This window comes from Centroberyx gerrardi, chromosome 16, assembly GCF_048128805.1.
Source record: "Centroberyx gerrardi isolate f3 chromosome 16, fCenGer3.hap1.cur.20231027, whole genome shotgun sequence".
Classification (NCBI taxonomy): Eukaryota; Metazoa; Chordata; class Actinopteri; order Beryciformes; family Berycidae; genus Centroberyx; species Centroberyx gerrardi.
In genome coordinates, this window is record NC_136012.1 from 18,334,609 (window position 1) to 18,350,958 (window position 16,350).

The 16,350-nt window shown below is 42.3% G+C and overlaps 1 protein-coding gene across 1 annotated transcript; it reads right to left on the bottom strand.

Annotated features, from left to right (window-relative positions):
* Nucleotides 1-486: 486 nt before the first annotated feature.
* On the bottom strand, nt 487-10,248 carry tmtops3a (teleost multiple tissue opsin 3a). Its single transcript, XM_071916171.2, has 4 exons — nt 9,855-10,248; nt 5,033-5,361; nt 1,626-1,859; nt 487-738 (listed from the first exon to the last, which is right to left on the bottom strand). Exons 1-4 carry the CDS (start codon nt 10,246-10,248, stop codon nt 487-489), a joined length of 1,209 nt encoding a protein of 402 aa, XP_071772272.1.
* Nucleotides 10,249-16,350: the final 6,102 nt, after the last annotated feature.

Genomic DNA, 16,350 nt, shown 5'->3' on the forward strand with positions numbered 1-16,350 from the left:
ATAGATGTTTTTCTCCCTGGTCTAACTGAAATTAATTTTAATTTCATGGAAAGCACCGAAGACATTAATTGATTAGGAATTTCTAATTATAGGCACCGGCCCATGGTTCAGGCTCAGAGTCTCTCAGAAAACTGAGGGACGGAAATATCCTGGTCAAACCTCCAATAAACATACAGTATATGTGTTTTCAGAGCATTCATTCAACATGGATATTGTGACTTGCATATATGGAAGGTCAACACATGACCAATGTAAAGATATATACTGTATATAGGCTATATATCTTATAGAAAAGCAGAGGGTGAAACAAGATGGCATTGACATAACATTCAGACATTAAAGGGTTTCTACTGACATTCAGGGTCGATAAGGAGAAGGCAAACTTGTAGCCTTTTGGATTGTGGATGTAAGTGTAGATGACCATTTTGCTTTCACTTTCACTAGTCTTTCCCACTTCCTGAAAGGCCTACTATAGACCAGACGTCCTTACGGAGTGTAGTGGACAACGAGGGACAGGGTGCGGTCCTTCTGCGGGCCACAGAGGGGCGTGTTGCCAGGGCTCCTGAGGATCTGAGGCTGCAAGGAGCTGAGGGAGGTGCGTCTGTGGACGGGGAAGAGGCGAGAGATCTGTGTCCACGGAGTAGGGTGCTCCTCTCTGCTGCTCTGCTGGGTGTTGATGCCATGAACAGACTGGGGCTCGCCACTGCACTTAAGAAAGGCCACAAAGCATCTATAAAACTGTAGAGAAGTAGGAAAAATCAGTATGCCCTTCAACTTAAGCAATCCCTTTTACAATATAAAGTATGAGTTCAAAAATCTTTCAGTGGATACACTTGACATCCCTTATTACCGTAGCCCAAGTCAGAGCTGTATAGTCGAGACCAACATAATCGAGTCAAGTCCAAGACCAGGTCCAGTCGAGTTTGAGTCAAGACCAAGTCCAAAAGGGGTCGAGACCAAGTCAAGACCGCGTCCTGAGCAAATCGAGTCCTATTCAAGTCCAAAATGGAAATAAGAAATAAACAGGGCAAAATGCAAAAATGTTAATTAAGGACCTTCCTCATTTTCTCTGGATGATAGATAGATATGCTGAGAAAAAGTCAGGCAAAAAAAAAAAATTGAGGCCACATCCAATAGTGGCAGAGACCAAGACAAGTCCGAGTCCACAGAAAAGTGGACTCAAGTCTGGACTCGAGTACTACAGCGCTGGTACAAGTGCAGCTGTAACTTAAGGGGAAAGAGAGCTATAAGCCTTACTCAGCAGAGCTCTTGTGGTTGCCACTCAAGTATGCCACCCAGTGTGTTGCATGGGGCACCTGGAGGGCAGCGATGAAGAGGGAACTGAGAAGGACAGTGTAATTACTGAGGCTGTGTCCTTAATGTCACAGAAACCATTGTGTTCTCGCCTGGGGAAGTAAACACTGTCGCTCTATCCTTCCCCTCTGTGCTTTATGGATGGGCACAGTCATAAGCACTTCAACCAACAGATCTGACATAAGATATTTTAGCGATTAGACCTCAAATCTAGTGTCAGTAGAATTACGTGCACACCAGATGTAACCCTGATTTTGGATCACCACCCCACACACACACACATCCACCCCCCTCACCCAGATGGCCCTCACCTGGTTGTTGAAGAACACGTAGATGACTGGGTTGACAACAGTGCTGAACTTGGCCAGGACAGAGGGCACCACGCTAACCGTCGGGGTGACCAGTCCCAACCTGCCGAAGGTGGCCAGCAGGGCCATGATGCCGTAGGGCATCCAGCACAGCAGGTAGCAGGACACCATGGACAGCACCATCAGCAGAATGTGCTGCTCTCGCCGCTGAGCTGCCAGCAGGTTGATCTTTCCCACCTGGATACAGGGAAGAGGAGAGGAGGAGGTCAAGAGGTGAAATACTGTCTTAATCTGTCAGGCTGATTGTACTGAAGGTTTACTCAAATGCTGCAATTAAAGGAGAGGCATGGATCATATTAGTGTGATATTGCAACATGCACAGAAATAGTATTTTGTTCATTTTGTGCCACCCGGTTATCCTTTAGTTGTACACCTGAGACACAATCTTTCCCAACAATCTTTCTCCAACTATTCCAGGGTCAAAACAACAGTTGATCATCGTTATGCAATGTACGTACATAATAATTATTATTTTTGTATAGCACTTTTCTTAACAAAGTTACAAAGTGGTGTAACGTAAATGTGGAAACAAATATATTAATAACCAATTAGCTACAACAATGGAAAGACTTGCAGTAGGACTTGCTGATGACTGCTGGCTCCATTAAGGCATGCTCAGCAGAACAGATACAGTATATAAGACTAAGTAATGGTAATATTGTTATAGCCACAGAAACATTCATAAAAAAATGTATACTATATGCTTGAAAGTCCACTCAGCAGTTCGACAGCTACATGTTGAATCCTTCACATCTCTCCTGTTGATTTCCCCTGATGTAGTGAATGAGAGCAGCAGAACCCCATAGGTGCTGTGGCTGTGGGCTAAAATTAGCTCAGACGTATCATAGGCCATGTGGTTACAGCGATATCTTTTCTGTAATCCTGTCTGTCATGATTCCCACCTCCTCCGTATTGATTTCACACTGCTGTGGTCATTGCCTTGTGTAACGACCCCTCGGATGTCCGTCATGGTGCCTCACCGGTAAGTGAGCCTCTAGTGAAGGAAGCCAATCAGGAATAATGAGAGGAGCAGAAAGCCCCGTCCTTTCTGTCACATTAGTGACACACAGTGCCACACCTCTTACACACACAGTTAGATTTTACCTTGTATTGCAGGCCGTGTAGGCAACAACCTTTGTCTCATTAATCCCCAACTTTGTACTATTCTGGTAACGCTCAATCATCAATGAATTAATTTCGACATGGCTTGACTGAACCTGTGTTCTGTTTTCGGACGTTACCCAAAATCAGAGAAGGATCTTAACTAGATCATGCTAGTTGATGAATACGATTTTTTTTGGTTTGATAGCTCTGGGTAAAAGCAGATGCATAATTCTGTTGCATCTCAACAGAAACATGGGTTAAAAGTTCAAGGAGCACTGCAGGATTGTGTTCCCATCAATATTTTGGCACCAATATTTAGGACTTTTGTTTTGCAATTAAATAGGACATTTTTGGACGGAAATGTGTGCACTGATTCAACAAGACACAATTATGGAGGGATAAAGCTCACAGCTGTGTGTGAGAGACCATTGGAGAAGCTTCGTAGACGACATTGTGACTGGAATTTCAATGAGTTGCTTGTCAGAGAGGAGAAGGAAAAAAAGAATCCAAGCTTGATCCATGCTGATGCTCTTCATATGAATGCCATCTCTCCTTCTGGTGTGTCACTTTAAGTCACCTTTCAGAAGCCAGCTGCAGGCTCCACAGAATGATTGCTCAGTTTCTAAGAAAAGCCTAAGGCGGGGCTCTCAGTTGGAAGGCGGCTGCTGGATGGCTGAGGCCCCATTCACCGCTGTAGTAATCGATTCTGCAGAGCCGCTCGCTGCTCCCACTCCCTCAGGAGCGCAGAGTTAAAAAAAAATGGAGGCGCTTACATAATATGGTATCCAATAGTAACGGCCTGCTTCCACTATCTAAAAATAAATTCTAGGTGATTCATTCATAGAGTGGTGGCAGCAAAGCGCACAGTGACCCAAACAAGCCCTTGATTAGCAATTACTTGTGTGACTGCCAGGTTTATATAAGCCCCTTCGAGATGGGGATGAGTCACTGAGATCTGAGAGGGGGTCATTGCCGTCCTGAACGCCGCCTGGCCCCGATCACCCGAAGACGCTGCCCCCATTCCACGCTCCTGCCAGATAAATCGATTGTAAGAGGGTAAATACAGAGCTGCAGCTTCTACGATTGCCTGGCTAGAGGCTCCTTAAAATAGCCTGGAAAACATATGAGTGAATGTTAATTGGAGCCTGAGAGCCATCGCTCACCCCGAGCCACGATCCGCTGTCCCAAGACCACCGCCCTGTCATTTCTAGAGCCACCGAGGGGCCAACTTAAACATAGATATTAATGCACCATTCACACTCATTTCTATGGGATAATAGAGGTGCAGACAAAAGGGGGAAGCTGGACCACCACTGACTGAAAACTGAGAACTGGGAATAATGACGTGGATTCAAATAACATGAAATAACATGGATTCCTGGATTCCATTATACCAGTACCCAGTGCAGATTTACTGTGAAAGGTTTTGAAAAGTAGTCAATACATGATATACAATGAAATTCCTGTTAAGTACTTTCTGCCTCTCTAGGAACCACAGGTGAAGAGGCAATGCTTCATGTACAGAATAAACACTTAATTAGTATAACAGTGCATAATCACAATGCACACTTGTAATTTAAATTCAATAATTTAAATTCAGACTCAACACCTTTATTCAAACCTACCTTAACTCTCAGCTGCTGTGTCTTATTCACTTATTCTCCTGTGTGCTGCCCTGGTATTGCAAGGGGGCGCAGAGAGCTCTCACATATGCATGCTCAGTCACACACACCCACACACACACACACACACACACACACACACACACACACACACACACAAACACACACACGCAAACACACAAGCTCTGGCCCTGTTTCCTAGAGTTTGTGTTACAAGTGGGGGTTTTTTTTATTCTTGTTTTTGTTATTCTTGTTTTTTTTTATCTGCTTTTGTGTCCCTTGTTTTCTGTAAAGCACTTTGTAACAAAACCAGTTTGCTAAAAGTTCTCTATCATTGAATTAACTTGATTTTCTAAGATGATAAGGATAAGATATATCAAGATACATGGCATAATATCATCAAGACACACTGTAGTAGTGTTTTACAAGAGTAGCTTGTAAAAGGAGGTGTTATTTTCAATACGTCTGTGGGTCTAGATGTGTTAGTTTTTGACACCAGATACCGTATGTTAAAATACGTTGTCTCAATATGGGTTGTGATTTACATATTGTGGTGAAAAGTAACTCCGGGATTTGTTGAAAATGACACGTCCTTTTTAGTGTAGATGATCATGTTGAACTCACCCCCCTGATGGCAACCAGGATCCGGCCATAAGAGTAGACCATGAGCAGGAGGGGCAGCAGCAGGCAAAAGATGAAGAGACACAAGACGTAAGAGACGCTGGTGGGCGAGCGCAGGTGCCACTGGACGGAGCACGAGGTGCCGGGACCCTCGGGCCCGTAGCTGCTCCAACCCAGGAAGGGCGGCAAGGTCCAGACCAGCGAATAGAGCCAGGAGCCGCCGACGCACAGCCAGGCCTTCCTGAAGTCTGAGACGTCGACCTGGGTGGAGCGCAGCACGGTGGTGTGGCGCTCATAGGAGAGAACAGACAGGGACACCAGGGACACAATCCCTTAGAGCAGGAGAGGGGAAGACAGAGAGAGACGTTAGATATTAGAGAATGGAGGTGAACTCGTTGCTTTCAGCTGATAGTTATATGCGTAGGTGACAGTTACATGTGTAGGTGGAGAAAACTTTCACTTTTTCTCCATTTGAGAAAAAGTGAAAGTCGCGCCCTGAATTCAAAATGCAACACGTCTTGTGGCTGCATTGCATTCTGATCTATTGAGGTTACTGTTGGTGGACAAATTGTTATCTCTGCCTCTTCTGCAGGGATTTCTCCCTGTATGATTATTTTTAACGTCAGTGCAAAATGGTGAGTCTAGAAAGAAGCCCTTGCTCTCTCTGAGGGACTGACACCAAAACCTGACATTTACTGTTGATGGTTTAGATAGATGAATTTTTTTCTGCTATCAAACTCCATTGTAGCTGTGCTGAAATATCTCAATGTGACGTCACATCGTCTACTTAAATATTTTAGGGAGGATTATTCCTTTAACCACTGTTAACCACTTGTACTCCTCTCTGGAGCTGCAGGGATCGACGGCACGTTAGCAGGGCAGATGCTTGCCAACATGAAGCTTCAATCCAAGTGCTTTGGTTGAAGGACAGTCTCTCTAACTACAAGGCCACCCTGCCACCCACACTGCTGCCCACCTAGCTTTATAGACACCAAGGCACTGTTAAGCCATTAAGCATGAAGCTGTAGGTTTTTACAGTTAAAGGTTCAACTGGTACAGTTTAAAAATGGTTTCTTGTTTCCACCAATTCAACAGAGGGAGCAAAGACACTTAGATGCCATAAACCTAATCTCCCCAAGCAAAGTAATAAATATATTCATTCATTCATTAATTCACTCATTCATTCAGTCTTTCATTCATTCATTCTTTATCTTTACCCGCTTGTTTCTATCCAGGGTCCCAGGAGGCTGGAGCCTATTCCAGCAGGCATTGAGAGGAAGAAATCAAGATAACATTTTGATAAATGTTAAAAGACATATTTTGGGGGACTCAGAAGGGAGCTGTGCCTCACAGTATGAGGGCTGATATTTCTAAATTATATTTCTCTTGACATTAGCTTCAAGAGCGGTTTCTCCAGGATGCTGTCACATTCTAGCTAAGGCTGTGTCCATGACTGACAGGCCGGCCTTGAAGAGGACAAACAGATGACTCTAGAATATGATTAAAATGAACGCAATTAGATTTATATTGCAGAATTTGATATTTGTGCAGCCAAAGTATGCGAGAAGATAGAGCAGGTTAAGGTTTCCCGTCTTGGGCAAGTCTCCCTCGCAAAAGAGATTCTGAGTCTCAAGTGGACTTCCTGGTTAAATAAAGGCTCAATAAAAAATAAAAAAGACTAAAATTGTCTTTGCTCTTATGTCTTAAACAAGCAAAGATGTTGAGTATGAATGGTCTACATGTGAAGAGTTTCATTAAATGAGAACCGACTCTGACAAAATAATTGCTGGAAAGAATATCTTGAGTCCATAACTTAAAATAAAATAAAATAAAATTGTAAGCAACAGGTCATCAGTGTTTTAAATACCAAGAAATGATATTAGGTAACTCTGAGGTAACTAGGTAACTTTTTTTGTTTAAAAAATTGATATGTAATATTTTAGACAGAAATTTTTCATATTATATTATTCTACATGTTTTTATGCGGTGTATAGTTGTGTGCCATACAGGAGAATTTCCCTTTCGAGTGTGATACAAATGATCTACTCAACTCAATGTCATAATACTATATACTGATGACCTAGACTGTATGTGTGCAGCATACAATGCAATGTGTCCAAGTGTGTGCATCCTCCCTGTTGTCAGTCCTGAAAGATCTCAGAGGGGAGGCACATAATGTCCCTCAGTGGAGTAATTATATAGTGTAGACATCAGTGACTGACAGCATCTCACTGAGGACCGGGCGTCTCACTGACTTAGCAGCTCCTGGTGTACCTGAATACAATAGGATCTGTTATTGTTGTATTGTTGTTGAGAACCTGTATTATCATGGTTGTTGTTGTTTGTTTCCTTTTATTGAGACAGTAGGAAATGTGAGAAGCCAGTGAGTGCACATGTGGATCCACAGGCAGAGACCTTGAAGGAAAAAATCCACTTTCAGATACTTTTACACTGTTATACATCATCAATCTGTGATGCTCAAAACATCCCAGGAGTTATGAGCATCACAGATTGATGATGTATAACAGTGTAAAAGTATCATCAATCTGTGATGCTCAAAACATCCCAGGAGTTATTTTGTGATTAGGTGTTGTAATTTACTTCTTTTGGTGAACCTACTTTTCCCTCAGCCTGCCTTGTCTACATCTAATTCAGTTAGTGAGTTCCTACATTTCCCAGAATGCCTTTCGTCAACCCCCAGAGAATGGAGGTGAACTTGTTGCTTTCGGTTGTTAGTTACATGAGCAAGTGGAGAGAGCAGTAGTGATTGCGGAGCGAGAGTCAAGACAAGAAAAAGTGAGAGTTGCGCCCCTAACTCAAAATGCAACACCTCTTGTTGCTGCATTGCATTCTGGTCTATCAAGGCAACTGTCAGTGCAGAAATTGGTGTCTCTGCCTCTTCTACGATGGATTTCTCCCTGTATGATTGTTGAATGTTGGGAGCAAAATGGTGAATCAAGAGAGAATTGATTCTGAGGGTCTGACACCAAAACCTGACTGTTGATGTTTTAGCATTTACAGTTTTAGATAGCTAAATTTTTTTTTTCTGCTATCAAACTCCATTGTAGCTGTACTGAAATATCTCAGTGTGACGTCACATTGTCTACTTTAATATTTTATGGTGGATTGTTCCTTTAACCACTACACCATCACTGTGCACACACAACAAATTTCTTGTGGAGCTTGTAACGCGCTTGGTCGTGTCTTAGCTTACATTAGCTTTAGGGAAGTAGGCTACTCCTGGATAGTATTGGGATTTCACACATGTACCACTTTATTCACCTATACTTGTCAACCATACAATGCCTGGTCTCTACGGCACTATAATCTCTCAACATGCATGTAGATTAATATGGTTTAACACGTAAATCGTCAGGGAAGAGACAAGCTACTCGTCGGGAGATAGACTGGGAGTAGTACTCAACCAAGCCCCCAGTTTAATACAGCCATGTACTCAACCTGTTGCTGTAACTCAGTCTCAGTAAAAACAAGGAGTGCCATCCAGTGACTTAATCTGTTACTGCAACCAAACAATGTTCCAAAAGCATAGTAGGCGTATTTGCGACTGTTACAAGCTGCCACAGAAATCCAATTACTTTTTACAGGTAATAAAAATAGAACTACAGATTGGCTGAGTCATGGGTTTGTGAATGTGTGTGTGTGTGTGTGTATCTATGTGTATGTTTCAGTATGAGTGGCGTATAAATATGTGTGTATTATGACAGGCTTGGCAAGTGTGACTCATCAGTGGATGGGATTATACACATTTCTGTCTGAGCAACAAGTGCCAGCAAGTGTAACTCAATAACAACAGAGCCTTCCACTTGAGATGATTATAATAGATGACAAATGATTTGACAGCCGTTTTGTTCAGGGCTCTTGTATCATCTCTTTCAGTCGAAAAGCCTTTGTAGGTCATTCATATCTGTGTAGGAGTGTGTGTAAGTGTGTGTGTTGGGGGTGGGGGGTTAGCTTTCAGGAGTCAATGGAAAAAGAAGCCAGGATGACAAGACTATATCCAAGCCCAACACATTACATGTTGGTCCTGTATCTGTGCCTTGATACAAGTTCCATACCATAGCATGTTCTGCATCTTTGCCCATTAGTGAGCTAAGTGGCAGATTTGTCACTGCTACAGGCTTCCAATGTATCAGCAAATATATTTGTGACATAAATCACAATGTTGCCTCTGGTCTAATTAGCTTTCAACACTACAAAAATAGCCATCCAAGTGTTTCAATCTTGTACTTTAAGATTTAAATCTCATTGTCCTCTTTAATCTTAAATGAACAAATCTGCCAAGCAGTCAAAAATAGTCTAGAGAGGAGTGATTCTTGGGTGTTGTGGTGCACTTTGAGAAGGGATCAGAGCATCCAATAAAAAATAATTAAGGCCAAGGCACTCACGTGGGGTGTGGAGTTTAACAGCCTTTATTTCATTAGGTAAAATTCCTCTTACTGCGACCTACGGCAGTCTGCCAGGCTAGTTAGTTACACAGCTCAACTTGTTTCAGAGCAGTTTAATTTGTTTCGGGTAATTTATTTTCTTCAGACATGTGACTTCATGGAAGAACCTGCCTGGTTTCAACACATTGCCCCTTGTTTTAAGAAATTCCTTGAAACAACTTAAACTGAGACGAGCACATGTCTAGATGTTTTCGCCTGTAAATCAATGAGTAGCCTAACCCTACTTTTAGGATATTTGACTTTTAACTGTTCTACATTCATCACACGCGGGTGGAAAAACACGCAACCGAACTACATGCTGCTTAGATACTTAGTTAAATATGTTTTGCATTTGCATTCATCGCACAGATCTCACTCACCAAACAGGGAATTGGCGAAACCATACCACTTGCAGCCGTATTCTCCTATGAGCCACCTCCCGTGCAGGCTCGCCGCGAAACTGAAGGGCGTCCCGAAAACACACACGAGGATGTCGCTCACGCTGATGTTCAACAGGATGAGGTTGATGGGCGTCCGGAGAGAGCGAAACTTTGCGAAGATCAGCAGGAAGAGGGAATTGTTGAGGATGCCCACCACTAAAATGAACCCGAGGCATACTGCCACCACCGTGTGTCCGGTCCGGCTGAGTCCGGCGGGGCCCTGCTGGGGCACCGGGGAGTCGCGGACACTGGCATTGGTGCTGAGGTTGGAGGTGGAGATGGAGATGGCGCTGTCTGTGGTGCTGAAATTACAACCTCGTATGTGGACGACCATAGCACCATGAGAGAGGAGAGAGGGCTGGAGAGGAACTGGACACACTAGGAGGAGCGAAAAGGCGCTCACTCTGTTCAAAGTCCTGCACGCGGCCCCGGTACCCGCCAGCCTGCACGCCGGGATGGGCGATACAGCACAGAACACAGTTATTGACTTGTAAAAGAACCGGGAGTTGAGTGTAGCCTGTGCTCGGCTTTATACTCTATAGGCTACCCAACATATATATATATATAATTATCTCTCTCTCTCTCTCTCTCTCTCTCTCTCTCTCTCTCTCTCTCTCTCTCTCTCTCTCTCTCTCTCACCCCCCTCCCTCGTTCTTTTTTCTTGCCCTCTTCCCCCGTCACTCTCTCACAGTTTCTTCAGTTATTATAATGAGTCCTTTGGATCACAAAGACCTGTGTAAATTCAGTAAATCTCCAAAATGTGTTGCTTTCCAAATACCTTTCAAGACGTTTTGCTGACATTATTCTGGCAGGAGAATCAAATTCATTCAAAGTTACAATGGATTTTAGGATTTTTTTTCTGGGCAGATATAGGGCAGATTATTGTAGTGACCACAATTAAGTCATGCTTTTACAGTCTCACTGGAGAGTGTTATTCAGGCCGCTCTGCTCTACAAACACAAAATGTGGTTGTGTGATTTTGCTGAGCTGTGCTTTTACTATTCTGTGCTGCTTTCATTTCCATAGCTGCTGTGTGTTGCTGGTTCAATCAAGCCCAAAGTATGTCACCAACAGAGAAAGTTTCACACCTGTTCAGCATTTTCTCTTCTTTTCAACCAACTCCAACATGCAAATCCTCCTGCCCAGCAAACCAACCTCAACAGACCACAGGCACAAGGCAATTACATTGTAAGTTGAATTTGTCGGGGCAGTTCTTTCCCTGTTTTTGTTGTGTACTACTGTTATTTGATCAAAGTTGTAAACTAATTAGACACAGCTGGAGGGACACACGATGATAACACATCAAATTAAGTCATTAACATTTCAAACACCATACCTGCCCCCCTCCCCCTTTTCCCTTCAGCAAAATTGGTGTTCCTATGTGGATATTACTATCTCTGAGCATGTACTCTGCCATAATAATGCAGATGATCTGTTGCTGCTCTATGAAAGGGGAAATGCACTCTTGTGAAAGTGGGAGATCACAGCGGACAGATGACCTGTGTGACTGATGTCATTTTGATCTTTGAGGCTGTCATCATCAGGGGAGATCCCAGTAAATCTCTTCAGCGTGGTGGTCGATGGTGTCGCCTGGACAGTCATGCTGCAGCCATGAACACCTAATCCCCTTTTTCTCCCTCCACAATCAGCATCATTGGCTTGTTGAAAACGTCGGTCGATAGGCAATCGTCACTCCGAGCCCCTTCCCCTCCCACCCTTCCACCCTAAGGGCCTCAGACTGATGACTGACACAAAGGAAAGTGGGATAAAGGCTTAAAGCCTGTATGGCTGCTGAATCCGTGCCTGACAGGATAAATGCATATCTTCTGCTGTTCCTCCTCCCCACCTGCTGCCAGTCTTCCATCCATAGTATTTTGAGAAGTGGAAAGCTTCTCAAGTTGTTAGTGAGAAGCCCCTTCAATCCACAATCCACTTCCGCTCCCGATTCTTGCTTTTATTAAGACTCTTTACTCCATGTGAGCCCAAGGCCCTAAGCTTAGGCTAATGTGCTGAGGAATCAAGCATGTTCATAATTGGCAGAGATCTTGAGTTGGAAAACCCTGGGATTTTGTTTAAGATTTATTCTGTATTTTTTGGTAGGCTCTATTTTTTTTTATCCATTCTCATCCCTCTTTACTTCCTCTATAGGCCTACATTAAAGGTAATTCTGTTAAAAAACACAAAAAAGCCAGTTTAAAACAGCTATTGGTGATGTACCTTGCATTTCTGGGCCATTTTGTTGTTTGGCAGGGTATTTTTCTTACTCCTATGGATAACTGATCGAATGTGGACAAGATGTCACATCAAGATATTTCCAGCACAACTACAATGGAGTTTGATAGCAGAAACATTTTCAGCTATCTAAAACATCAATGGTGAACGTCAGGTTTTGGTGTCAGTCCCTCAGAATCAAAGAGCAAAGGTTTCTTTCTAGACTCACCATTTTGCACATTTTTGACATTCAACAATCACACAGGGAGAAACCCATTGTAGAAGAGGCAGATACCCATTTCTCCACCAACAGTAGCCTAGTCCATAATTTACCACAGCAGCCATTTTGAACACCTGGAAGAGCAAGTAGGCTATACAGCCCAGTTCTGTCCTACTGTTGTGTAACCTACGATGCACATCTTACATTTATCATTTCACAGATTCCCCACTGAAAAACATAACATACAAATGGATCTCAAGAATCAAGAGGGACATAGGTTCACATTAAAATTATTAGCTAGTTAGCTACTAGCATTATCACTAGTCTTGCCAAGCAGCAATAGCTGCTTACTAACTTGGTAGCTAATTAACTTTCCTGCTAAATTCAAGCAGCCATTATGTGGTTGTTGTTTACGACACTGCAAGCTAATTTGATAACTGTTCTGGTCTATCTGAAGTCATCACTTATGTGTTGAAGTAATGTTTTTTTTATATATATATGGCTATCTTCAGGGAAGAGTTTCCCACCCTGAGTGTTCAAAATGACTGCCGACAAGACCCAAGACATGTTGGGTAAGGGTCGCAACTCTCTCACAGGTCTCTCACAACTCACAGCTCTCTAGCTCTTATGCTACTGCTATCACTATCACTATCACTACTGTTCTCTCCACCTGCAAAGCAGCAGCTGAATGCAACATGTTCAGGCACGTTCTCTTCTCAGGGGGTTGTTGAAAGGCATTCTTCCTTTCAGTTGAGTTGAAGTAGTAATTCACCTCACATGTCCACAATGTTTAGTAGAAATACCATAACAGCTTGCCATGATCGGTGTTGCTTTTCTAGCCATTCTTATACAAAGACCAAATGAAATGTTTTTAACATGAGTAGTCAAACAGAACAAATCAATACAAACATATTGGCTGAGATTGAGGTAAAGGTTAGAGAGAGGAGAGATAAATTAGGAGTTAGAGGAGGGCGCGAATGAAATGCATCGTTCTGGCCAAATGGCAACTGATCGCATAAAAGGCAGAGTTATGGTACAAGTACTGAGTGAGATGATAACACTGAATTGTTTTCTCAAGCGGATATTATCTCATTTGGTCCTGTAATGGCTTGGACTGACATTAATGTGGTGGGATTCAGCAGGGAAACAAAAGTCTTGTTTTGTGTTGATTGTGCCTGGAGATCAGTGTGTAAAACACTATGGTATTCTGTGTTAATTGGGTGAACTATCCTTTGCAATAGGTTTCCAATGAAGTGAAATGACAAATTACTGTAGGAATTAGGTTAGTGACATTACTGAATTGGGCCTTTGGGCTTTCAGTTTCTAAAACTGTGTGCAAGCGGTTTGTGTGTGCAAGGATTGTTCCAAAATCACATAATATTGGATGGTTTCTGAATAATAAAGGCACTAAAAGCCTGTAAAACTTTCAGCGAATCACTTTATAAACACAAGTAATCCAATCCAACCCTCCCATGGCTATTTTCAGTCAAGCCACACAAATTTCAATTTGAAACTATTCACTGATTATATTCTAAAATGTGTCCAAAAGTGTGTTCAAGAGCACTACATATGATCGTAGTATGATCGAAGTAGTGGGTCCACGCCTAGACATAAATATAGAAAGATCTGGTGCGTAGGAAAAACCCAGAATACAAATGAACAGATCTGCACACATCATAAAAAACAGAGGGTGCTGAGATTAAAATGCTGAAGATGTATTTCATGCCTAACTGAAAAATATGAAAAAGTAAAAAAAAAAAAAAATGTAAAAAGTGCTTAAAAAAAAAAAGAAGGAAAAAACATTATTAAAAAAAAGACATTTTGGCTTATGCCATCATCAGTGTCAAAACCAAATATAACTACAAAGTATCACTTTTTTGTACTTTTTTGTATTTTTTAGGCATGAAATAAATAATAAATCAGCATTTAAATCTCAGCTCCCTCTTTTTGATGCTGTATGGAGCCAAGACCTCTTACCAGTTTGTGTCCTCATCACTTTCCACATCCTGTCTAACATTTGCCACAAGATGAAGTTGTTATCCAACTTTCTGATAACATTTGGATCATATTTCTAAATCAAACATTTGACAAAATGTTGATGTTGTTGTAGCACATTCAAGTATAGTAGAGATTAGATGGGGTTAAGAAGAATAAAAGATGAATATGAGAATGATGAGATAAATGTCATCAATAGCTGGGTGAGACTACATTTATTCATTTTTCATACTAACACACTGATAGGACATATAGAGCAAGAGTCCATCTTTTAACACAGTGGTTCCCGAACTTTTTCTGTCAGGCCCCCCTTTTATGATATAGGAAGATGTTTAGCAGAATCTAGTGGTCATATTATGCATTATTCAAATGGAATCATCCACACAAAATGGCGGGATGTTGAATTGACCGCCACGCAGATTCTGCTGCTCACAGTAAGTGCATATATTTCAATCAGAAAGGTAAGCTTTATGAATTTAGTCAACTAGTTATGTTCATGAGATGTGTTAGCAGTAATGTAGTCAGTTTTCAATGATTTTTCTAAAATATTGGCTTTGTACCAGTCGATTGAAATTCCATGTGACGCATGTGTCACGTTGGGCCTTTAACAAGTCATTTACTCTCATGTTTAGCCTTCAAATCCTATTTTTCTTAGACAAAGAGAAAAACTCTGCCAATGAGGCGAGACACCCACCTCAGGAACCTTCCAGAAATGAGTGTCAACATCTTGAAACAAGTCAGAAAAAGGCAGATCACTGCACAACTATCAAGAAAGTTGATCTGCACTGGAGACAAGTGAAACCATCAAACCCTTAAAATTGTTATGTATTTGGAAAAATAATACATTATTTCAGTATTTAGAGTAAGCATTTGGCACTACTTTTTGTTAAGTGATACAATGGTCAGTATACCTTTAATAGGTTAAGTGATATGTCAGCGTAGTGATATCTGTGTGGTTGAATTTGCACTTGAACAGTAAAGACACCTGAACTGTATCTTGTGGTTCCACTCATCATTTTATTGCTGTTAGTGTAAGAGAGTGTCTTCTGCAAAAAGCTTGCATGCTTTAGTTTGTTTTCAGGGTGGAAAGTTCACTGGTGTGGAATTGGAAGGGAGGCATGGAGAAAGTTGGTTCAAAAGATCCAGGCTTTCACTCTTGAGCATCTCTTCTCCCAGATGGTCATCCTTTTCTTGGGCAGGTCTGAAGAGTCTGTGCTGGCATTTGGAAAGCCGTGGCCGTTTTCAGCTGCCCATTTTTCATACCGTTCCTCTTCCTTGATTCTCAGTGCCTCTTTCTTCTTTTGCTTCTCATCCCAGTGATTCTGCAAGTACTTTTCAAACCTCTGTCTTTTGCGTTCGAGGTTGAACAGTTCTGCCCGCTTTAGCCTCTCTCTCTCTTGGCTCGAGTCTGCTGTGGACAGACGCAGCCACCTTCACCTGCAACTCGGTAGATCTGCTCACCCTCCTCCTCCTCTCTCTGATAAGTCCTCTGAATCTTTCAGAGGTTGCGCTTTTTGAGTCTGGTGTTCAGCCAATTTGCAACTCGTCTCCGAATACTTTTATCAGTTCTCTCCAGATGTTCCTTTTCCATCTCCTCTCTCTCTGTTTCTTCAGGAATTCTGTCAAACTTTTGATGTTCTGCTTTCTGAATTCATGACAGTCTCATTGTCTTCACATCTTCCATCTCTCTCTGTGTATGGAGTCTGCTAATTCCCTTATTCTCACTCTCCATTACATGATCAGTTGGGCACAACATAGGTTGTTGTGTAGTTGTGCCCTCATCCGGGTGCTGGTTAGTTTGAATCAGCTCTCCAACCTCAGATTTATCTTTCTCAGTGACATCAAGGCATCAACTGGATTGCCAAGCTTGGGCTGAAGTTTTGCGTCCTCTAGAAAGAGGATTTTAACATGTTTTTCAGCCACTTGAAACATGTTGCACCTGTACTGATCATTGTTGCCTCCATCTGCAAACATCTCCTCCAACCCAGCCTCCCTGACAGCCAAGTGTCT